We start from the raw sequence: 25,148 nt of genomic DNA on the forward strand, positions 1-25,148 counted from the left end.
TGACATGGTCCTAGAAGGTGGAAAGTGGAACACGAGGCTGAAATGAAAATGAAAATAAATATAAAAATATATGGGGAGAGATAAAGGTAAAACTAGAAAGCAAATGGAGATCTGGTGTGAAAAAAGGCGAAAAAGGGTTGGTTAGAGCTGGGCTGTTGATCCTGTGGTGAACTTGTGTAGGTAGAAAATGATGTGCATGAAGGTTAGGTGGTTGTGTTGCCGCCAAAACACGTTAAAGGGTGAAGAAATACGGGAGAATTTCGAAAAAACTACGTGAGGATGTATTAAAAGGGTGGTTTGGTGGTGACAGATTATGGAAATGAAGCTAACAATTGTCTGATGAAGAAATAATGACGTTAAAACCTGTGGGAAGCGGCTAGAAATGATCGATGATGTGAGAAAAACGGAAATGGAAATAAAGCAAAAGATATTAAAACTAGCCGAAAAGGTTGTTAAATAGCTGAAAGGAACTGTTTGTGAAATGGAAACGGTGGATTTTATAGCAGCGGTAGTGTTGAAAGCGGAAAAAAAATTTTTTGTTTGTAAGTGGGTTACGTATTATTACGTATTATTGAGTATATATCGGCGGGATAAAATTGAATACTGGATTACGGTAAAAAAGGAGAAGGTGAAAAGAAAGTAAAACTGCTGGCAAAAACAGAAGGAGGAAATAAGATGACAGAAAAGACTACGAAATGTAACAGTGACAATAACAATAACAAACGTGATTGTTGGGTTCAAATTAATGATATGAATATAATAGAGGGAAACGTTCCACGTGGGAAAAATATATTTAAAAAGAAAGATGATGAGACTTACCAAACAAAAGCGCTGGCAGGCCGATAGACACACAGACAAACACAAACATACACACAAAATCTAGCTTTCGCAACCAATGGTTGCCTCGTCAGGAAAGAGGGAAGGAGAGGGAAAGACAAAAGGATTTGGGTTTTAAGGGAGAGGGTAAGGAGTCATTCCAATCCCGGGAGCGGAAAGACTCACCTTAGGGGGAAAAAAGGAGGGAAAAAAGGACAGGTATACACTCGCACACACACACATATCCATCCTCATATACACAGACACAAGCAGACATTTGTAAAGGCAAAGAGTTTGGGCAGAGATGTCAGTCGGGGCGGATGTACAAAGGCAAAGATGATGTTGAAAGACAGGTGAGGTACGAGCGGCGGCAAATTGAAATTAGAAATTAGCGGAGATTGAGGCCTGGCGGATAGCGAGAAGAGAGGATATGCTGAAGGGCAAGTTCCCATCTCCGGAGTTCTGACAGGTTGGTGTTAGTGGGAAGTATCCAGATAACCCGGACGGTGTAACACTGTGCCAAGATGTGCTGGCCGTGCACCAAGGCATGTTTAGCCACAGGGTGATCCTCATTACCAACAAACACTGTCTGCCTGTGTCCATTCATGCGAATGGACAGTTTGTTGCTGGTCATTCCCACATAGAACGCTTCACAGTGTAGGCAGGTCAGTTGGTAAATCACGTGGGTGCTTTCACACGTGGCTCTGCCTTTGATCGTGTACACCTTCCGGGTTACAGGACTGGAGTAGGTGGTGGTGGGAGGGTGCATGGGACAGGTTTTACACCGGGGGCGGTTACAGGGGTAGGAGCCAGAGGGTAGGGAAGGTGGTCTGGGGATTTCATAGGGATGAACTAAAAGGTTGCGAAGGTTAGGTGGACGGCGGAAAGACACTCTTGGTGGAGTGGGGAGGATTTCATGAAGGATGGATCTCATTTCAGGGCAGGATTTGAGGAAGTCGTATCCCTGCTGGAGAGCCACATTCAGAATCTGATCCAGTCCCGGAAAGTATCCTGTCACAAGTGGGGCACTTTTGGGGTTCTTCTGTGGAAGGTTCCGGGTTTGAGGAGATGAGGAAGTGGCTCTGGTTATTTGCTTGTGTACCAGGTCGGGAGGGTAGTTACGGGATGCAAAAGCTGTTTTCAGGTTGTTGGTGTAGTGGTTCAAGGATTCCGGACTGGAGCAGATTCGTTTGCCACGAAGACCTAGGCTGTAGGGAAGGGACCGTTTGATGTGGAACGGGTGGCAGCTGTCATAATGGAGGTACTGTTGCTTGTTGGTGGGTTTGATGTGGACGGACGTGTGAAGCTGGCCATTGGACAGGTGGAGGTCAACGTCAAGGAAAGTGGCATGGGATTTGGAGTGGGACCAGGTGAATCTGATGGAACCAAAGGAGTTGAGGTTGGAGAGGAAATTCTGGAGTTCTTCTTCACTGTGAGTCCAGATCATGAAAATGTCATCAATAAATCTGTACCAAACTTCGGGTTGGCTGGCCTGGGTAACCAAGAAGGCTTCCTCTAAGCGACCCATGAATAGGTTGGCATACGAGGGGGCCATCCTGGTACCCATGGCTGTTCCCTTTAATTGTTGGTATGTCTGGCCTTCAAAAGTGAAGAAGTTGTGGGTCAGGATGAAGCTGGCTAAGGTAATGAGGAAAGAGGTTTTAGGTAGGGCGGCAGGTGATCGGCGTGAAAGGAAGTGCTCCATCGCAGCGAGGCCCTGGACATGCGGAATATTTGTGTATAAGGAAGTGGCATCAATGGTTACAAGGATGGTTTCCGGGGGTAACAGACTGGGTAGGGATTCCAGGCGTTCGAGAAAGTGGTTGGTGTCTTTGATGAAGGATGGGAGACTGCATGTAATGGGCTGAAGGTGTTGATCTACGTAGGCAGAGATGCGTTCGGTGGGGGCTTGGTAACCAGCTACAATGGGACGGCCGGGATGATTGGGTTTGTGAATTTTGGGAAGAAGGTAGAAGGTAGGGGTGCGGGGTGTTGGTGGGGTCAGGAGGTTGATGGAGTCGGGTGAAAGGTTTTGTAGGGGGCCTAAGGTTCTGAGGATTCCTTGAAGCTCCGCCTGGACATCAGGAATGGGATTGCCTTGGCAAACTTTGTAAGTAGTGTTGTCTGAAAGCTGACGCAGTCCCTCAGTCACATACTCCCGACGATCAAGTACCACAGTTGTGGAACCCTTGTCAGCCGGAAGAATGACTACTTACAAAGTTTGCCAAGGCAATCCCATTCCTGATGTCCAGGCGGAGCTTCAAGGAATCCTCAGAACCTTAGGCCCCCTACAAAACCTTTCACCCGACTCCATCAACCTCCTGACCCCACCAACACCCCGCACCCCTACCTTCTACCTTCTTCCCAAAATTCACAAACCCAATCATCCCGGCCGTCCCATTGTAGCTGGTTACCAAGCCCCCACCGAACGCATCTCTGCCTACGTAGATCAACACCTTCAGCCCATTACATGCAGTCTCCCATCCTTCATCAAAGACACCAACCACTTTCTCGAACGCCTGGAATCCCTACCCAGTCTGTTACCCCCGGAAACCATCCTTGTAACCATTGATGCCACTTCCTTATACACAAATATTCCGCATGTCCAGGGCCTCGCTGCGATGGAGCACTTCCTTTCACGCCGATCACCTGCCGCCCTACCTAAAACCTCTTTCCTCATTACCTTAGCCAGCTTCATCCTGACCCACAACTTCTTCACTTTTGAAGGCCAGACATACCAACAATTAAAGGGAACAGCCATGGGTACCAGGATGGCCCCCTCGTATGCCAACCTATTCATGGGTCGCTTAGAGGAAGCCTTCTTGGTTACCCAGGCCAGCCAACCCGAAGTTTGGTACAGATTTATTGATGACATTTTCATGATCTGGACTCACAGTGAAGAAGAACTCCAGAATTTCCTCTCCAACCTCAACTCCTTTGGTTCCATCAGATTCACCTGGTCCCACTCCAAATCCCATGCCACTTTCCTTGACGTTGACCTCCACCTGTCCAATGGCCAGCTTCACACGTCCGTCCACATCAAACCCACCAACAAGCAACAGTACCTCCATTATGACAGCTGCCACCCGTTCCACATCAAACGGTCCCTTCCCTACAGCCTAGGTCTTCGTGGCAAACGAATCTGCTCCAGTCCGGAATCCTTGAACCACTACACCAACAACCTGAAAACAGCTTTTGCATCCCGTAACTACCCTCCCGACCTGGTACACAAGCAAATAACCAGAGCCACTTCCTCATCTCCTCAAACCCGGAACCTTCCACAGAAGAACCCCAAAAGTGCCCCACTTGTGACAGGATACTTTCCGGGACTGGATCAGATTCTGAATGTGGCTCTCCAGCAGGGATACGACTTCCTCAAATCCTGCCCTGAAATGAGATCCATCCTTCATGAAATCCTCCCCACTCCACCAAGAGTGTCTTTCCGCCGTCCACCTAACCTTCGCAACCTTTTAGTTCATCCCTATGAAATCCCCAGACCACCTTCCCTACCCTCTGGCTCCTACCCCTGTAACCGCCCCCGGTGTAAAACCTGTCCCATGCACCCTCCCACCACCACCTACTCCAGTCCTGTAACCCGGAAGGTGTACACGATCAAAGGCAGAGCCACGTGTGAAAGCACCCACGTGATTTACCAACTGACCTGCCTACACTGTGAAGCGTTCTATGTGGGAATGACCAGCAACAAACTGTCCATTCGCATGAATGGACACAGGCAGACAGTGTTTGTTGGTAATGAGGATCACCCTGTGGCTAAACATGCCTTGGTGCACGGCCAGCACATCTTGGCACAGTGTTACACCGTCCGGGTTATCTGGATACTTCCCACTAACACCAACCTGTCAGAACTCCGGAGATGGGAACTTGCCCTTCAGCATATCCTCTCTTCTCGCTATCCGCCAGGCCTCAATCTCCGCTAATTTCTAATTTCAATTTGCCGCCGCTCGTACCTCACCTGTCTTTCAACATCATCTTTGCCTTTGTACATCCGCCCCGACTGACATCTCTGCCCAAACTCTTTGCCTTTACAAATGTCTGCTTGTGTCTGTGTATATGAGGATGGATATGTGTGTGTGTGCGAGTGTATACCTGTCCTTTTTTCCCTCCTTTTTTCCCCCTAAGGTGAGTCTTTCCGCTCCCGGGATTGGAATGACTCCTTACCCTCTCCCTTAAAACCCAAATCCTTTTGTCTTTTCCTCTCCTTCCCTCTTTCCTGACGAGGCAACCATTGGTTGCGAAAGCTAGATTTTGTGTGTATGTTTGTGTTTGTCTGTGTGTCTATCGACCTGCCAGCGCTTTTGTTTGGTAAGTCTCATCATCTTTCTTTTTAAATATATTTTTCCCACGTGGAACGTTTCCCTCTATTATATTCATATCATTAATTTGAACCCAACAATCACGTTTGTTATTGTTATTGTCACTGTTACATTTCGTAGTCTTTTCTGTCATCTTATTTCCTCCTTCTGTTTTTGCCAGCAGTTTTACTTTCTTTTCACCTTCTCCTTTTTTACCGTAATCCAGTATTCAATTTTATCCCGCCGATATATACTCAATAATACGTAATAATACGTAACCCACTTACAAACAAAAAATTTTTTTTCCGCTTTCAACACTACCGCTGCTATAAAATCCACCGTTTCCATTTCACAAACAGTTCCTTTCAGCTATTTAACAACCTTTTCGGCTAGTTTTAATATCTTTTGCTTTATTTCCATTTCCGTTTTTCTCACATCATCGATCATTTCTAGCCGCTTCCCACAGGTTTTAACGTCATTATTTCTTCATCAGACAATTGTTAGCTTCATTTCCATAATCTGTCACCACCAAACCACCCTTTTAATACATCCTCACGTAGTTTTTTCGAAATTCTCCCGTATTTCTTCACCCTTTAACGTGTTTTGGCGGCAACACAACCACCTAACCTTCATGCACATCATTTTCTACCTACACAAGTTCACCACAGGATCAACAGCCCAGCTCTAACCAACCCTTTTTCGCCTTTTTTCACACCAGATCTCCATTTGCTTTCTAGTTTTACCTTTATCTCTCCCCATATATTTTTATATTTATTTTCATTTTCATTTCAGCCTCGTGTTCCACTTTCCACCTTCTAGGACCATGTCACCCTCACAACACCTCCACAACGACCCCATTAAGTTTTATTTACATTCCCTCCGCAAACATGCCTTCGCCCTAGCCAGATTACACTCCCATATTTTATTTTCTCAGGCTTGTCTGACATTTGGCATCACCCCCAAAGGCCTCACACTTAAAGTTCCCATCTCTGGCTGCAACCCTTCTTTCCATCAGTCCCTATACCAGTTCCAAACTGAACAATCCATTGCCCTCACCCACCTAATCCTTCACCTACACATCCACTCAGCCAATCAACACACCCATCAACTCCTGTCCCTAATAAAAGTCCTCAATCTTTCCTCTCCCACATCCACACCGGTTGTTCAGAGCATCCTCCTACAGGCCAACCACAAATTAGAAAAGCATGCCACCCTCCACCTTAAAAAACTATCCAATCTCCTGGTTTCCCACCTCCGGAAAGGCAACTCACTCACCCTTCACAACCTTTCCAGCAAACCTCAACCTCCTCTCATTGCACACAAACCCAGTCTCTCCCATCTACTCAATCTCCCACTTCCAGCTCCACTCCCTCCAAAACCTCAAAATTCCAATCAACGCAATCTGGAACCACAACACCCCAATTCAGTAGTTAACCTTTCCTCCAAACCTCTCTCCCAATCCGAAACCTCTGTCCTATCCAAAGGCCTCACCTTCAGCCCCACTCCCAGATTTAACCAAACAGCCCTCGTCAAAGATTTACTGTCCTACACCCGTACTCTCTGCTGGAAATATCACTTTGCCACGAAGAAAAATGATCCTAATCCTACTCCTAATGATCCAACTCCCCAAGACACTATCCAAATTGAACCATGCCTGGAACAGTTCCGTCCTCCGTCACAGCGGGACCCACCTCCTCTTCCTCAAAATCACCCTCTCCTAACCTTCCAGGAATTTCTGACTTCCAGCCTTGCCTCTCAATCCTTCTTAAAAAACCTTAATCCTACTCCCAACATCACCACTGCTGAAGCCCAGGCTATCCGTGATCTGAAGGCTGACCGATCCATCGTCATTCTTCCGGCTGACAAGGGTTCCACAACTGTGGTACTTGATCGTCGGGAGTATGTGACTGAGGGACTGCGTCAGCTTTCAGACAACACTACTTACAAAGTTTGCCAAGGCAATCCCATTCCTGATGTCCAGGCGGAGCTTCAAGGAATCCTCAGAACCTTAGGCCCCCTACAAAACCTTTCACCCGACTCCATCAACCTCCTGACCCCACCAACACCCCGCACCCCTACCTTCTACCTTCTTCCCAAAATTCACAAACCCAATCATCCCGGCCGTCCCATTGTAGCTGGTTACCAAGCCCCCACCGAACGCATCTCTGCCTACGTAGATCAACACCTTCAGCCCATTACATGCAGTCTCCCATCCTTCATCAAAGACACCAACCACTTTCTCGAACGCCTGGAATCCCTACCCAGTCTGTTACCCCCGGAAACCATCCTTGTAACCATTGATGCCACTTCCTTATACACAAATATTCCGCATGTCCAGGGCCTCGCTGCGATGGAGCACTTCCTTTCACGCCGATCACCTGCCGCCCTACCTAAAACCTCTTTCCTCATTACCTTAGCCAGCTTCATCCTGACCCACAACTTCTTCACTTTTGAAGGCCAGACATACCAACAATTAAAGGGAACAGCCATGGGTACCAGGATGGCCCCCTCGTATGCCAACCTATTCATGGGTCGCTTAGAGGAAGCCTTCTTGGTTACCCAGGCCAGCCAACCCGAAGTTTGGTACAGATTTATTGATGACATTTTCATGATCTGGACTCACAGTGAAGAAGAACTCCAGAATTTCCTCTCCAACCTCAACTCCTTTGGTTCCATCAGATTCACCTGGTCCCACTCCAAATCCCATGCCACTTTCCTTGACGTTGACCTCCACCTGTCCAATGGCCAGCTTCACACGTCCGTCCACATCAAACCCACCAACAAGCAACAGTACCTCCATTATGACAGCTGCCACCCGTTCCACATCAAACGGTCCCTTCCCTACAGCCTAGGTCTTCGTGGCAAACGAATCTGCTCCAGTCCGGAATCCTTGAACCACTACACCAACAACCTGAAAACAGCTTTTGCATCCCGTAACTACCCTCCCGACCTGGTACACAAGCAAATAACCAGAGCCACTTCCTCATCTCCTCAAACCCGGAACCTTCCACAGAAGAACCCCAAAAGTGCCCCACTTGTGACAGGATACTTTCCGGGACTGGATCAGATTCTGAATGTGGCTCTCCAGCAGGGATACGACTTCCTCAAATCCTGCCCTGAAATGAGATCCATCCTTCATGAAATCCTCCCCACTCCACCAAGAGTGTCTTTCCGCCGTCCACCTAACCTTCGCAACCTTTTAGTTCATCCCTATGAAATCCCCAGACCACCTTCCCTACCCTCTGGCTCCTACCCCTGTAACCGCCCCCGGTGTAAAACCTGTCCCATGCACCCTCCCACCACCACCTACTCCAGTCCTGTAACCCGGAAGGTGTACACGATCAAAGGCAGAGCCACGTGTGAAAGCACCCACGTGATTTACCAACTGACCTGCCTACACTGTGAAGCGTTCTATGTGGGAATGACCAGCAACAAACTGTCCATTCGCATGAATGGACACAGGCAGACAGTGTTTGTTGGTAATGAGGATCACCCTGTGGCTAAACATGCCTTGGTGCACGGCCAGCACATCTTGGCACAGTGTTACACCGTCCGGGTTATCTGGATACTTCCCACTAACACCAACCTGTCAGAACTCCGGAGATGGGAACTTGCCCTTCAGCATATCCTCTCTTCTCGCTATCCGCCAGGCCTCAATCTCCGCTAATTTCTAATTTCAATTTGCCGCCGCTCGTACCTCACCTGTCTTTCAACATCATCTTTGCCTTTGTACATCCGCCCCGACTGACATCTCTGCCCAAACTCTTTGCCTTTACAAATGTCTGCTTGTGTCTGTGTATATGAGGATGGATATGTGTGTGTGTGCGAGTGTATACCTGTCCTTTTTTCCCTCCTTTTTTCCCCCTAAGGTGAGTCTTTCCGCTCCCGGGATTGGAATGACTCCTTACCCTCTCCCTTAAAACCCAAATCCTTTTGTCTTTTCCTCTCCTTCCCTCTTTCCTGACGAGGCAACCATTGGTTGCGAAAGCTAGATTTTGTGTGTATGTTTGTGTTTGTCTGTGTGTCTATCGACCTGCCAGCGCTTTTGTTTGGTAAGTCTCATCATCTTTCTTTTTAAATATATTTTTCCCATGTGGAACGTTTCCCTCTATTATATTCATATCATTAATTTGAACCCAACAATCACGTTTGTTATTGTTATTGTCACTGTTACATTTCGTAGTCTTTTCTGTCATCTTATTTCCTCCTTCTGTTTTTGCCAGCAGTTTTACTTTCTTTTCACCTTCTCCTTTTTTACCGTAATCCAGTATTCAATTTTATCCCGCCGATATATACTCAATAATACGTAATAATACGTAACCCACTTACAAACAAAAATTTTTTTTTCCGCTTTCAACACTACCGCTGCTATAAAATCCACCGTTTCCATTTCACAAACAGTTCCTTTCAGCTATTTAACAACCTTTTCGGCTAGTTTTAATATCTTTTGCTTTATTTCCATTTCCGTTTTTCTCACATCATCGATCATTTCTAGCCGCTTCCCACAGGTTTTAACGTCATTATTTCTTCATCAGACAATTGTTAGCTTCATTTCCATAATCTGTCACCACCAAACCACCCTTTTAATACATCCTCACGTAGTTTTTTCGAAATTCTCCCGTATTTCTTCACCCTTTAACGTGTTTTGGCGGCAACACAACCACCTAACCTTCATGCACATCATTTTCTACCTACACAAGTTCACCACAGGATCAACAGCCCAGCTCTAACCAACCCTTTTTCGCCTTTTTTCACACCAGATCTCCATTTGCTTTCTAGTTTTACCTTTATCTCTCCCCATATATTTTTATATTTATTTTCATTTTCATTTCAGCCTCGTGTTCCACTTTCCACCTTCTAGGACCATGTCACCCTCACAACACCTCCACAACGACCCCATTAAGTTTTATTTACATTCCCTCCGCAAACATGCCTTCGCCCTAGCCAGATTACACTCCCATATTTTATTTTCTCAGGCTTGTCTGACATTTGGCATCACCCCCAAAGGCCTCACACTTAAAGTTCCCATCTCTGGCTGCAACCCTTCTTTCCATCAGTCCCTATACCAGTTCCAAACTGAACAATCCATTGCCCTCACCCACCTAATCCTTCACCTACACATCCACTCAGCCAATCAACACACCCATCAACTCCTGTCCCTAATAAAAGTCCTCAATCTTTCCTCTCCCACATCCACACCGGTTGTTCAGAGCATCCTCCTACAGGCCAACCACAAATTAGAAAAGCATGCCACCCTCCACCTTAAAAAACTATCCAATCTCCTGGTTTCCCACCTCCGGAAAGGCAACTCACTCACCCTTCACAACCTTTCCAGCAAACCTCAACCTCCTCTCATTGCACACAAACCCAGTCTCTCCCATCTACTCAATCTCCCACTTCCAGCTCCACTCCCTCCAAAACCTCAAAATTCCAATCAACGCAATCTGGAACCACAACACCCCAATTCAGTAGTTAACCTTTCCTCCAAACCTCTCTCCCAATCCGAAACCTCTGTCCTATCCAAAGGCCTCACCTTCAGCCCCACTCCCAGATTTAACCAAACAGCCCTCGTCAAAGATTTACTGTCCTACACCCGTACTCTCTGCTGGAAATATCACTTTGCCACGAAGAAAAATGATCCTAATCCTACTCCTAATGATCCAACTCCCCAAGACACTATCCAAATTGAACCATGCCTGGAACAGTTCCGTCCTCCGTCACAGCGGGACCCACCTCCTCTTCCTCAAAATCACCCTCTCCTAACCTTCCAGGAATTTCTGACTTCCAGCCTTGCCTCTCAATCCTTCTTAAAAAACCTTAATCCTACTCCCAACATCACCACTGCTGAAGCCCAGGCTATCCGTGATCTGAAGGCTGACCGATCCATCGTCATTCTTCCGGCTGACAAGGGTTCCACAACTGTGGTACTTGATCGTCGGGAGTATGTGACTGAGGGACTGCGTCAGCTTTCAGACAACACTACTTACAAAGTTTGCCAAGGCAATCCCATTCCTGATGTCCAGGCGGAGCTTCAAGGAATCCTCAGAACCTTAGGCCCCCTACAAAACCTTTCACCCGACTCCATCAACCTCCTGACCCCACCAACACCCCGCACCCCTACCTTCTACCTTCTTCCCAAAATTCACAAACCCAATCATCCCGGCCGTCCCATTGTAGCTGGTTACCAAGCCCCCACCGAACGCATCTCTGCCTACGTAGATCAACACCTTCAGCCCATTACATGCAGTCTCCCATCCTTCATCAAAGACACCAACCACTTTCTCGAACGCCTGGAATCCCTACCCAGTCTGTTACCCCCGGAAACCATCCTTGTAACCATTGATGCCACTTCCTTATACACAAATATTCCGCATGTCCAGGGCCTCGCTGCGATGGAGCACTTCCTTTCACGCCGATCACCTGCCGCCCTACCTAAAACCTCTTTCCTCATTACCTTAGCCAGCTTCATCCTGACCCACAACTTCTTCACTTTTGAAGGCCAGACATACCAACAATTAAAGGGAACAGCCATGGGTACCAGGATGGCCCCCTCGTATGCCAACCTATTCATGGGTCGCTTAGAGGAAGCCTTCTTGGTGACCCAGGCCAGCCAACCCGAAGTTTGGTACAGATTTATTGATGACATTTTCATGATCTGGACTCACAGTGAAGAAGAACTCCAGAATTTCCTCTCCAACCTCAACTCCTTTGGTTCCATCAGATTCACCTGGTCCCACTCCAAATCCCATGCCACTTTCCTTGACGTTGACCTCCACCTGTCCAATGGCCAGCTTCACACGTCCGTCCACATCAAACCCACCAACAAGCAACAGTACCTCCATTATGACAGCTGCCACCCGTTCCACATCAAACGGTCCCTTCCCTACAGCCTAGGTCTTCGTGGCAAACGAATCTGCTCCAGTCCGGAATCCTTGAACCACTACACCAACAACCTGAAAACAGCTTTTGCATCCCGTAACTACCCTCCCGACCTGGTACACAAGCAAATAACCAGAGCCACTTCCTCATCTCCTCAAACCCGGAACCTTCCACAGAAGAACCCCAAAAGTGCCCCACTTGTGACAGGATACTTTCCGGGACTGGATCAGATTCTGAATGTGGCTCTCCAGCAGGGATACGACTTCCTCAAATCCTGCCCTGAAATGAGATCCATCCTTCATGAAATCCTCCCCACTCCACCAAGAGTGTCTTTCCGCCGTCCACCTAACCTTCGCAACCTTTTAGTTCATCCCTATGAAATCCCCAGACCACCTTCCCTACCCTCTGGCTCCTACCCCTGTAACCGCCCCCGGTGTAAAACCTGTCCCATGCACCCTCCCACCACCACCTACTCCAGTCCTGTAACCCGGAAGGTGTACACGATCAAAGGCAGAGCCACGTGTGAAAGCACCCACGTGATTTACCAACTGACCTGCCTACACTGTGAAGCGTTCTATGTGGGAATGACCAGCAACAAACTGTCCATTCGCATGAATGGACACAGGCAGACAGTGTTTGTTGGTAATGAGGATCACCCTGTGGCTAAACATGCCTTGGTGCACGGCCAGCACATCTTGGCACAGTGTTACACCGTCCGGGTTATCTGGATACTTCCCACTAACACCAACCTGTCAGAACTCCGGAGATGGGAACTTGCCCTTCAGCATATCCTCTCTTCTCGCTATCCGCCAGGCCTCAATCTCCGCTAATTTCTAATTTCAATTTGCCGCCGCTCGTACCTCACCTGTCTTTCAACATCATCTTTGCCTTTGTACATCCGCCCCGACTGACATCTCTGCCCAAACTCTTTGCCTTTACAAATGTCTGCTTGTGTCTGTGTATATGAGGATGGATATGTGTGTGTGTGCAAGTGTATACCTGTCCTTTTTTCCCTCCTTTTTTCCCCCTAAGGTGAGTCTTTCCGCTCCCGGGATTGGAATGACTCCTTACCCTCTCCCTTAAAACCCAAATCCTTTTGTCTTTTCCTCTCCTTCCCTCTTTCCTGACGAGGCAACCATTGGTTGCGAAAGCTAGATTTTGTGTGTATGTTTGTGTTTGTCTGTGTGTCTATCGACCTGCCAGCGCTTTTGTTTGGTAAGTCTCATCATCTTTCTTTTTAAATATATATATATATATATATATATATATATATATATATATATATATATATATATGTTTTATACACCAAACTATTGTGGAAGATGTGCACTACAAAATAGACATATTTCTCGAAAACTGATGTTTTTTGACGTTCTACCCCCTTAACGAGTTGGGACTGAGATGTACAGTCCAATCTTGCCCCTATTTGTTGTGAGTGTAAAATGGGTTCAAAGGCAAAGAGAGTGCACATGTCCAAGGACCAGAAGTCAGATGCACTGCATAGGATGAATAATGAGGATTAGGCTACAAAGAATAAGTACAGAACCACAATAATGCATCCAGCAAACATAAAATCATTCTAATGTTAACAGGAATAATAATAAAAAGAAGAACTCTGTTTAAATTGGTCTTCCTTGTCAGTTTCTTGCAAGTTACAAAAGAATCTGTAGATGGGCAGTTTGCTTTTTGAAAACTGATTCTATGAAGATTTTGTGCCAAGTATAACAAAATTTCTAAAAGGGGAAGATTTGCCTCTGGAGGCCTACTGTCAACTGACAATTCTCTACCACATCCAGGTGTAGAAGAACATGACAGTGGCAGCATCAATGTGAAATTTCTGCAGCCTAACATAACAGTTCTGTTACAGCCATTGAATCAATATCTACAAAATGTTATGCACATTGATAAGAGACAGCTACTGACTTAGCTTCATGCAGAAGAGGAGGAAATGGAGTGATAACGAATTTGAAATTGATAAATGTTAAAGACAAAATTTGTGAGATAACAGCTGCATGGGATCATGTTGGAAGATTAACTATTGTGGAGTTCAGGTAAAACACATGGCCAACCATTTGTGAGTCTAATAATGCATTTTGCACATCAGTTACAGAAACTAGTGGCAATGTTGATCGGTCAGTAGTTCATTTAGCCTTAAGCAAACAATCGATGGTGCTCAGATATAGATGTTAATGACAAAGGTTCATGTGACAGCTTTCACTTAAATCAATGGGAAGTTAACACTGATTGATATTTAAATCATCATCATTATCATCTTGAACAGTTTACAGCCTCAGGGTGGGTCCATCTGGAAGTGAGCCTCACCATGTAGTACTCCTTTCCCACCATCTCTCTGTATTCACTCTGGTCCAGTCCCGTCTCTCTTTTCGACACACTCCTCCACACCTTTCAGCCATCTATCCCTTGGTCTTCCGTTAGGTAGTTTCTTTTGCATCTCCATCTCACGTATCTTCTTGGCAATCCTCTTGTTTCTACCCTCTTTAAGTGACCATCCCATCTTATCCTTGATTTTTCTATCCTATTCTTCAGTGGTTCCTATTTCACTATTTCCCTTGCCCTTTTATTCTTTGTTCATCTGTTCATGTTGCTATTATCTGGCTTCTGAGGAACTTCACATCCCTGTAATTTGCCTTCATCTCTTTTCTTCACTACCAAAGTTTCAGATGCACAGGTCAGTACTGGGATGTAATAACTTCTTACTTCTCTACTTTTTTTGTGGGATGTCTTTGATCCAAGCCATGATCCTAACACTTCACGGGAATGCTTCTACGTGTCTGCCACATTCATTGATCTCTAGCTCATTTCTTGCATTTTCCTCATCATGCTTGCCAAGAACTTGACACTTCCCACCTTCTTCAACTGTTCACTTCCAATCTTTATTCCACTAGCTGCTCTATCTTTCTTTCTTTCTAGTTGTAACCAGGGTCTCACTTTTGATAACATTAAATTTCATTCCATACTGTCCAACAGTTTTATCCCAAGCATTCAGCTGTTAATGAATCTTTTCTTCCCTATTTCCACAGATCAACAGATCATCCATCATCGATCATTGTTTTCTCCAGTTTTTTCTGTCACCTCAGTCATTATCTCATCCATGAACATGATGATGAGGAGAGGTAACAATGCACTGCCCTGTTTACCACCACTTGTTTGCTTGAACCAATCCGTTCTTTCATTTTCCACTTTCACACAACTCAGACTTCCATGGTACACCTCCCCCACTCTGCTTGTTCTCTCTTCTTCCAGTGCTTCCAGATCTATCTTCTACAGATGCTATCAAATGCTTTTTCTATATCTAGAAAGGCCATCACAAGGTCTTTCCCAATTTCATGGTGGTGCTCCTGGAGTGGCCTCACTGCAGACATCAGGTCAACAGTTGACCTCACCAGGTCTGAAGCCAAGCTGTTCCTATCTCGATTTGTTCTCAACCCTTGTCCAGATTCAGCTCTCCAGGATCTTTTCATATACCTTGGCACAATGTAGTATCAGTGTGACTGCCCGGTAGTTCCTATAATCCTTCCTACAACCTTTACTGAATAGAGGGACAATTAGTGTCCTCTTCCAATATTCTGGAGCCTTTTCAACCCACACCACCCTCATCAAACAATATAGCCACTGTTTCCCAATCTCCTGTGCTGACTGTACCATTTCCACACTTACTTCATCCATATCTAGCACCTTTCCTCCTTTCGTCTTGTCCAGTGCCATTTCCTTTTTTCTTCAATATGTCAAGTCATTCTCTCCCCCCCCCCCCCCCCTCCCCCTCCTTGTTTACTTCTACCTTTGTTAGTCTATTATCCTCATCTCCAAGTCCATTTGGATTAACAAACATGATCAAAGTACTTCTACACTATCTTCAGGGTCTCTTAATTATTAACCTCTTTCCTATTTCTATCCACCATAATTGCATCCTCTCTCAAACTTCTCCTCTTACTTTTGGCCATTCGATATAGTACTTTCTTACTTCCTCTGTTGTCTTCCCCCCATCGTCTTTGTCCATTCTTCCATCCAGTCTCTTTTCTCCTGAACCATTGTCTTATTTGCCTCTTTCTTCTTTTTTCCTGATATTCCTCTCTTGGTAATTCAGTCCTTTCTCAGAACCACAGTCTGGAGGCCTTGTTCTTCCTTCCCACTGCCTCCCTGACTTTTTCATTCCAGAATGGTCTCTCTTTCAGTTTTCTGCCACTTGTCTGTCCAGATACAGCTACTGTAGTTTCTACCATAGCACTTTTAAACTGCCCCATTTCTCTTCTGGTTTTATGCCATCCTTTGGTCACTTTTCCCTTATAATTTCATGGTGTTCTTTCCTCACTTCATTTTCCTTTAGTTTCCATACTCCAATTCTGCCTTCCTGGTTCTCTGTATTCTTCCATTCCTTCATGATTCTCTTGCTCATCACCAGTGGTCACTATCCAGTGCCTCAGATGATATTACCTTGATGTCCGTTAAAATCGTCTTTTGTTTTCCAATCATGGAGTATGTAATCCTACAAAGATTTATATGCTAGATTCCTCCTGTAATATGTTACTTTGTGGCTCTCTTTCTTCCAAAACCATGAGCTATTTATCACTATACCATTTCTCTTGCACAATTCCAGAAATCTCTTTCCTTTTTCATTTCTACATCTCCATCCTTAGGCTCCCAGTACATTTTCATAGCCTCGTCTTTCACTCCATACATGTGCATTCAAGTCTCCCACAACTTTGTCCATTCAATTGCTGTTTTAGTATCCTCAAAGTAGTACTTCTCCTGACATGTATAACCCATTTAAGGGGCATACATCTGAACCATCTCCATACTTCTTTTCTTTGTCTACATCTGCATGATTACTCTGCAATTCAGAAATAAGTGCCCAATAGAGGACTCATCAAACTATCTTTAAGCTACTTCTCTATCACTCCACTCTTGAACAGTACATGTGAAAAACAAACCCTTAAATCTTTCTGTATGGGCTCTCTGAATTCTCTTACTTTATAATCGTGATCATTTCTCCCCATGTAGGTGGGCACCACGTTTTCACACTCTGAAGAGAAAGGTGGTGATTGAAATTCCACAAAAAAGTCCTGCCACAGCAAAAATGCCTTTGTTTTAATGACTGCAACACCAATTCATTATCAGATTGGTGGCAATCTCTCCCTTACTTTGTGATAATACAAAATGAGCTCCCCTAATTTGAACTTTTTGGAAGTCCTCTGCCAGTCCTATCTGATGCAGATTCCACACTGCACAGCAATACTCCAGAAGAGGGCAAACAAGCAACTGTAAGCAGTCTCTGTAGTCAACTTGTTTCATTTTCTGGTTCTGCCAATAATTCAGTCTTTGGTTTGCTTTTCCCAGAACATTAACTATGTGATTGATACAATTTTAAGTTGTGTATTTAGCTGAGTTTACAGCATTTGGAGTTAAAAAATTGAAAATCCAGGATGGAATAACAATGTGTGCCTTTAGGTTTGAGTGATTTATCGTGTAACTGAAATTCAGCACATTGCTTTTAATGCTGGATGACTTCATACTTTTCATTATTTAGAGTCAATTGCCACATTTTACACCATACAGATATCTTGTCTAAATCATTTTGCAATTCATTTTGATCATCTTATGACTTTACATGATGGCAAATGACAGCATTACCTGGAGACAATTTAAGAGGGCAGCTCAAATTGCCTCCTAGGAGGCAACAGAGGGCATGTAACAGTTCCTTGGCAAACACCAGATATTAGTTCCATTTTAATTGGCAACTTTCCATCAGTTATTACAAACTGTAATCTTTCTGGTAGGACATCATGAATCTAGTCACACAACTGAGATGATTAAAACCCACATGTACACAATTTAATTAGAAGTCGCTTGTGAGGAACGGTGTCAAACACCTTCTGGAAATCTAAAAATATGGAATCAATTTGATATCCCCCGTCAACAGCAGTCATTACTTCATGAGAATAAACAGCTAGCTGTGTTTCACAAGTGATATTTTCTGAATCTGTGTTAGCTATTTGTCAATAAGTCTTTTTCCTCAAGGTGATTCATAGTGTTCGAGCAAGTACATGTTCTAAAATCCTACTGTAAATTGATGTTAGTGATATGGGTCTGTAATTCAGTGGCTTACTCCTATTTCCTTTCTTGTGTATTGGTGTGACTCATGCAACTTCCCAGTCTTTGGGTATGGATCTTTCTACAAGCAAGTGGTTAGATATGATTGCTAGCTATGGAGCTATTGTATCAGTATACTCTGAAAGGAAGCTACCTACTATATAGTCTGGACTGGAAGCCTTGCCTTTCTTAAGTGTTTTAAGCTGCTTTGCTACACCAATGATACCTATTTCTAAGTTATTCATGTAGGCAATTGTTCTTGATTTGAATTCTGGAATATTTACTTCATAATCTTTGGTGAAGGAATTTTGTGAAACTGTTTAATAACTCTGCTTTATTGGCACTATCGTCAATAACATCGCCATTGTTATAGCACAGCGAAAGTTCTGATTGCGTCTTGCCCTTGGTGTAATTTACACACAACATGAATTTCTTTGGGTTTTCTGCCAGATTTCAAAGCAGAGTTTCATTGTGGAAACTATTACAAGCATTTTGCATTGGAGTTCAGACCAAATTTCGAGCTTCTGTGAACTTTGGCAATCTAGGGGATTTTGTGTTCTTTTAAATTTGGCATGCTTTTTTCATTGGTTCTGCAATCGTGTTCTAAGTTATTTTGTGTACCATGGGGGATTAGTATCATCTCTTATTAATGTATGTGGTCTACATCACTCCATTGACATTAAAACTATTTCTTTAAATTTAAAAAATATCTGGTCTAGACTAACACAGTCAGACTGGAAGAGGTGGGGACTGTCTTTTAGGAAGGTGTCAAGTGAATTTACATCTGCTTCTTTTTCCTGCTTTCTTAAGTAGATGTATTTTGCATTTCTTTTTGATGGGTTTGGATGTTATGGTATTCAGTCTAGCTACAACAATCTTGTGGTCACTAATGCCTGTCAAGATGCACCCTATTTGGCATAATTATTTGTTTCTAAGAGGTCAAGTTTGTTTTTGCAAACATTTACACCTGCAAGTAATTTCCTGAAGTAGCTGTTCAATATAATTTTTTGAGAAAGCATTCAGAATGATTTGGACAAATTTTATTTCCCAACACCAACTTTAAACCTGTATCTATGCTAACATATGGAGGGTAGAGTGAAGTCACCACCAATTATAATTGTATGAGTGGTGATACCTATTTGAAATTATACACAGCTTTTCTTTGAACTGTTCGCCAACTGTGTCTCCTGAGTTGGGGAGGGGGGGGGGGGGGGTAATGATGAACAATTATTAATTTAATCTAGTTGTTAAGTATAACCTTTAGCAATACTATGTCACAGGAACTATCTACTTCAGTTTCACTACAAGGTAAACTATTTCTGACAGCAATATAAACACTCTACCACCAACTGTATTTAATCTATCCTCTCTTAACAAAATTAGGTCCTTTCCAAAATTTCAGCTGAACTTATTTCCAGTTTTAGCCAACTTTCTGTGCCTATAATAATTTGAGAGTCACTGCTTTCAATTAGCACTTGGAGCTCTGGTTCTTTTCCAGCACAACTACGACAGTTTATAACCACAATTCTGACCATTCTTATGTCACTACCATGGCACTTGTTCTTTGTAACTTTTATTTTAGAGCATCCTTCACAAAAGCTCCCTCTCCTTTTAGTATTCTTTCTTCATTTTCATTCCACTACAATCTGTAACCTTTCCTCAGTTCAGTATTGTCTTCTTCTTGTCTCTCCCATGCCTTTAACATCTAGCTTTTTTCCTCTCAATTATATCCACCTCTTTTCTAGCCTTCCTGTCTGTACACCAATGTTCAAAGTTCCAATTTCATAGTCCATTTGCCTTGCTGGGTCATTGTCTTTTTGTCAGTCCTTTCTGACACTAGTTCCCTTGTTGTAAGCTGATCTTAGATCCACTGTTGACTAGCTTGGCTAGCTAGGTCTATCATAGCTTCACCAAAGCCCCATTAGCCGCCACTTTTAGGAATATGATAGCACGTGAAAGGAAAACAAAAAGTTTGTTTGGGAGGGGCAAATAAACAAGCCTTCTCTATCACAACTTTACAAGAGATGTAGTCCACTAATAGACTTAAAAATGGTGGCAAAAATAAGGCTGGTTGTTCATAAACCAGACTAATAACTATTATTTAAAGACTCAGTGTTATGTGTTTTTGCCTGCAAGTAGAAACATATGTTAATACATAGCAAATGAATTTGGAAATGGAAAGTTCTGGCAGAATGTAAATAATTTAAGAGGGAAGATCCTAACTGCACTCTTCCTGCATCCACACCCTTTTCCCTACAGTCTCCCTTCCTTCCTCTGTCGCCCCATCCACACGACTGTCACACCATATCACATGCATCGACATGTGCTGCTGTCGCGAATTCCTATCTTACACACCTGCTTCCTCCCTGTGAACCACCAGCCATCCTCCTCCAAGCCTCCCTCCCACTCCCTGTCTCTTTTCTCCGTTCACCCTCTCCAGCCGGCAGAATGCAACCATACACACATGTGTGCGTGTTGGTGAGTAGCAATTATCCTTTTCATAATATCGTAACAATTATTTTAGAATGAATTCAGATATGAAATTACAAATTTAAAATATAATGCTGGAATTTGTCAACTACTGTGTAATTTATTAGTTGTTGTTCTAAGTTCTTAAAAAGTTGTACTTAACATTAAGGTTTGAACAAACAAAAATACAACCAGAAGTTTATTATTTTTTTGTAAATTAACTGATTTAATTATAATCAAGTTTACTAACAACTAAATACTGCTCTGTATTATTAAAAATTTCATAAATAGCCCACACACTTTTAACTGATGTAAAATATTTAGTCAGGTAGCATTCAAGAACAGCATGTGACTGTTTGGACACTGCATTGTACAGAAACATGGCACTGCTTTTTGTCGAAAGGAGTGGAAGAAGCTAACTAAGAGGATGTATGTATCCATGTTTTGCCACTAAAAAAATAAATAAATAAAAAGCTGAAGCTACTAAAAATGTATGTCAGGTTGAATACCAACTACAATGTTAGACTTTTGTATCCTGCACTGCAGTTAAGTACAATATATATATTACTACAGTTCTCGGCTGGCCGGGGTGGCCGATCGGTTCTAGGCGCTACAGTCTGGAATTGCGCGACTGCTACGGTCGCAGGTTTGAATCCTGCCTCGGGCATGGATGTGTGTGATGTTCTTAGGTTGGTTAGGTTTAAGTAGTTGTAAGTTCTAGGGGACTGATGACCTCAGAAGTTAAGTCCCATAGTGCTCAGAGCCATTTGAACAAATTTGAACTACAGTTCTAACAATATCAATTTAATTTATTTCAAGTGATGGTATATTTGGGTTGTGTTACCAAGAAAAATCCTGTGAAAGCTAAATTTATGTAAAAACAGAAATGGGTTACCTTGAGACATGAGCATTTTCTGGACAATTCCACCTACAAAAATTGTAAATAATTGTGTCCATTTATTCAAGGATGTGGAAAGAAAGGTTCAATGAAGATGTCACTGACTGATCATGTCCAGACATTTGCCCAAAATCTTTCCTAGTGACCATTTTCCTGAGTTTGATAAGGATTTTTATTTTGATAAGGATTTTCATATGTAGACTGGTGATGGTTGTGGACATTAAATATTGTTTCCACTGTAAAAGTAATGTCATCCATAAACAAGATGAAGCAGGGAAAGTTAACATTGTTGAAAAACTGCTGGTGACCTGAGGCTCAGGTACAAAAATTGGCTTGTCTTAGATAATTTTCTCATTTTGGATTGTCTGCATGATAAGGATGTAAAACACTTTCCTTTGTAATGTTCCATACAAGCTACTGAATAACATTGAGTTTGTGAGCTGTTGGTCTGATGCTGAGTGAAAGAATTTTTTTGAAATATTGGAGTTCTGTAGGCTCTCTTTACATTACTGTATACCAGTAGCTTGTCATCTGCAACCACAAGATGTTAGTATGAGTTTTGTTGGTAAGTCAGCAAATCATTTTATCTATGACATGTAATTTCACTGTACAAAGACATTTTGTGACTATACTTTGTGTTTACTTACAGTTAGTTTTTCAGTATCCATTCTCATCTGTTGTGGAAATGCATGCAGAAACACAATAATGTTTTATGGAACTTCACTAACAAATTACACTTTTTCACTTCATTAAACAGTACATATGCTGCTGACGTGTGTCTAGTCACCATCGATGCTCATTTGTTTTCATATCAGTTTGGAGCGATATTTGAAGTTATCTGTATAGCTCCCTAAATATATTAAGCAGTGTGCCACTGCATAGTGTGGTGTATCACCTATCTATTTTTCTTCTTCTAATGCCTTTTGCATATGGAAGTTTTCTTCTACTGTGCATCTATAGTACAGCCTGTGGATAATAAAGCAAAACAAACAAACAAAACGACTTACCAAACTTAATTCTCAAAATTTCATCATCAGTCATCATTTTGTAGAAGTTACCAGGTTTCACAACTTGCTGAGGTTTCTTCACTATCTGCTGAATTTTCAGTTTTACAGAAAAGGACAACGGTTTTAAAGAGGCACTTTGTGCAAAAGTCAAAATTCTGGAGCCAAACTATGCTCTTGCACACAGTTTCTGTATGCCAGGAAGTTTCAATTAAATTTCTGCTTTAACTACTCAATCACCTAACAATGAATGGATATTGGTGATACAAAAATGAAACTGGATGACAGAATTGCCTTTCTCAGTCTAATGTTAGAGGGGTATCTGTGTCTTGGGAACACCACACTCATTTTTTATGCCACAAATTACAAAAATCAATTTGAATTGTGATCAAAGGTGAAAGGCGTATTTTGCAGTAGTGTATGCCTATCTGTAACTTGCATTTGCAACTTAAGTAAGGAAGCATGCAGCAGTCAAGCATATGAACAGAGGATTCATCTGCACCCAAATTTACTGATACTATGTGTGGAGTTCATCCTATAACGTAATGAAGTTCAGTCATGTGATGTCGTTCAAGTGTAAACAGGAAGGGAACAGAACACTGACAATTTTTATGCACTTTTTTATTTATTGGAATGTAGATTGTTGTGAACACCATAATGAAGCACAGACCAAGGTATAGGTTAGTCAACCTCAATGCATTTGGCAATACGTGTAAGGACATTCCTCTCAACAGCGAGTAGTTCGCCTTCCATAATGTTCGCACATGCATTGACAATGCGCTGATGCATGTTGTCAGGCATTGTTGGTGGATCACGATAGCAAATATCCTTCAACTTTCCCCACAGAAAGAAATCCAGGGATGTCAGATCCGGTGAACGGACAGGCCATGGTATGGTGCTTCGAAGACCAATCCACCTATCATGAAATATACTATTCAATATCTTAGTAATATCTTAATAATAAGTGTTTTATAGTATTAATGAAAATACTTTAGAGGAGTCGATTAACTTTCTTTACACCATATCACACATACCTAATTGAGATATCCTGTGTTTTTGTAATTGTTTCCAGTAAGTTATGGCATGACTTTTAGTATACATGTTTAAAATCCAAATTCTCTATAGAGAATAAGTAAATTACTATTCTACATTATGCAGGGCAATTATCCATCACAACATAATAACAACTCACCTCTTTAATGATGCTTAGTGGATCACGTATACTATTGTGGTCATCAGGCATGTCCCACTCCTGCAGACAATGAAAAAGAGTAAACAGGTTTACTCTTGTGTGTGCATAAATGCTTAAGTCATGTTGTGAACATCAACCAACATTTTCCCCTTCTACAATGCATAGCCAATGACGTACACAGAGCCAGTCAGCTCTTTCTAATTTAGTGTCCTCTGCAATTAATAGTTTTTTTAAGTAATGGTGGGGCTAACAAATGTAATTTGTAATTTTATGATTTTTATTTAGATAGCTACCTGAAAAACCGGGCATTACCCAGGTATTCATTTTCTCAATTTGCCACTAGAAACAAAAACAAAAAATGAACTGCTTTTGAGGTGAAGTACTGAAAAGATTTCATTTCCATGTATTCAAGAAAACACCTTCAAAATTATAAAATTTGTTTGAGAAATGTGCACAATAAACAAATGTGTAAGTACAGAATCCAAATTACAAAACGTAATCCCAGGCAGTTTCTGTACATTGTGTATGTAGCTGCTATGCGTGCCTACAATGTAATTTTGTAAATGGAGGAAGAGGAAATCACTGTTTTAACATCCCTTCAACAATGAGGTCTTTTAGGGACGAGCATAAGCTCTGACTATGGAACTATGGAGAAGGAAATTGGCTGTGCCCCTTCAAAGGAACCATCCTAGCATTTGCCTTAAGTAATTTGCCTTAGTGGCCTAAATCAGGATGGCCAGACGTGGGTTTGAACCATCATGCTACCGGATGCAATTATGATATGCCAACCACTGCACTACCCTGCTAAGTGATTATGTAAACGGTTCTATGGCAATGCCTCTTCATAGCTCAATAGACTGTCATCATTGCCACCTACAGCTGTTTGGGATTCACAGTTGCAAGATGTCAAAAGCACTCCCAGATACCAGTGATTTCCAAAGTTGACTCGACTGCCCAAGTGTCTTAACAGTAAAGAATAAATGAATTAAAACTTGATGCATTTTTTCACGTATCTCAGTGTTTATGTCATATCTTTTGAACTATGCATAATTCAATGATATAATTTTATAGGTACATTCAGTGACAAAATGTGCTCTGACTAGAGTTGCTACAAGAGAAGTAATAAATTTAATCATCATGCTTTATATGGCAGTTTTTCACACATCTCAGTGTTTATGATGTCATATCTCCTGAATTATGGGTGTATGACGTACCATAACATATTTTTCTAGAAGCATTTGGTGGACTTTATTGTGAATACAACTAATAGCACAGAAATAATACATTTAACTGGCATGTATGTTGTGGAAATTTTTCATGCATCTTATTGTTTACAGTGTCACGTGTTCTGAACTATGATGGGCAGATGGTTCTTACCCACACAGTGGTCACTGCTTGACAGTAAGGGATATGTGTAGCACGTTGAGTTTCAAAGCTTGAGGAAACAATAGTGACAATTCACGTTTATC

General features: G+C 42.8%; 1 protein-coding gene across 1 annotated transcript in view; it reads right to left on the minus strand.

Annotated features, from left to right (window-relative positions):
• The window catches only part of LOC126106185 (zinc finger protein 586-like), a 165,463-nt gene that overhangs the window by 94,075 nt on the left and 46,240 nt on the right, over positions 1-25,148 (minus strand). The window contains exon 4 of the mRNA XM_049912422.1: positions 23,680-23,739. Within this exon, the coding sequence (XP_049768379.1) occupies positions 23,680-23,739 (60 nt within the window). The remainder of the gene's footprint in view (positions 1-23,679; positions 23,740-25,148) is intronic.

The sequence above is a fragment of the Schistocerca cancellata genome, chromosome 10, assembly GCF_023864275.1.
Source record: "Schistocerca cancellata isolate TAMUIC-IGC-003103 chromosome 10, iqSchCanc2.1, whole genome shotgun sequence".
Lineage (NCBI taxonomy): Eukaryota > Metazoa > Arthropoda > Insecta > Orthoptera > Acrididae > Schistocerca > Schistocerca cancellata.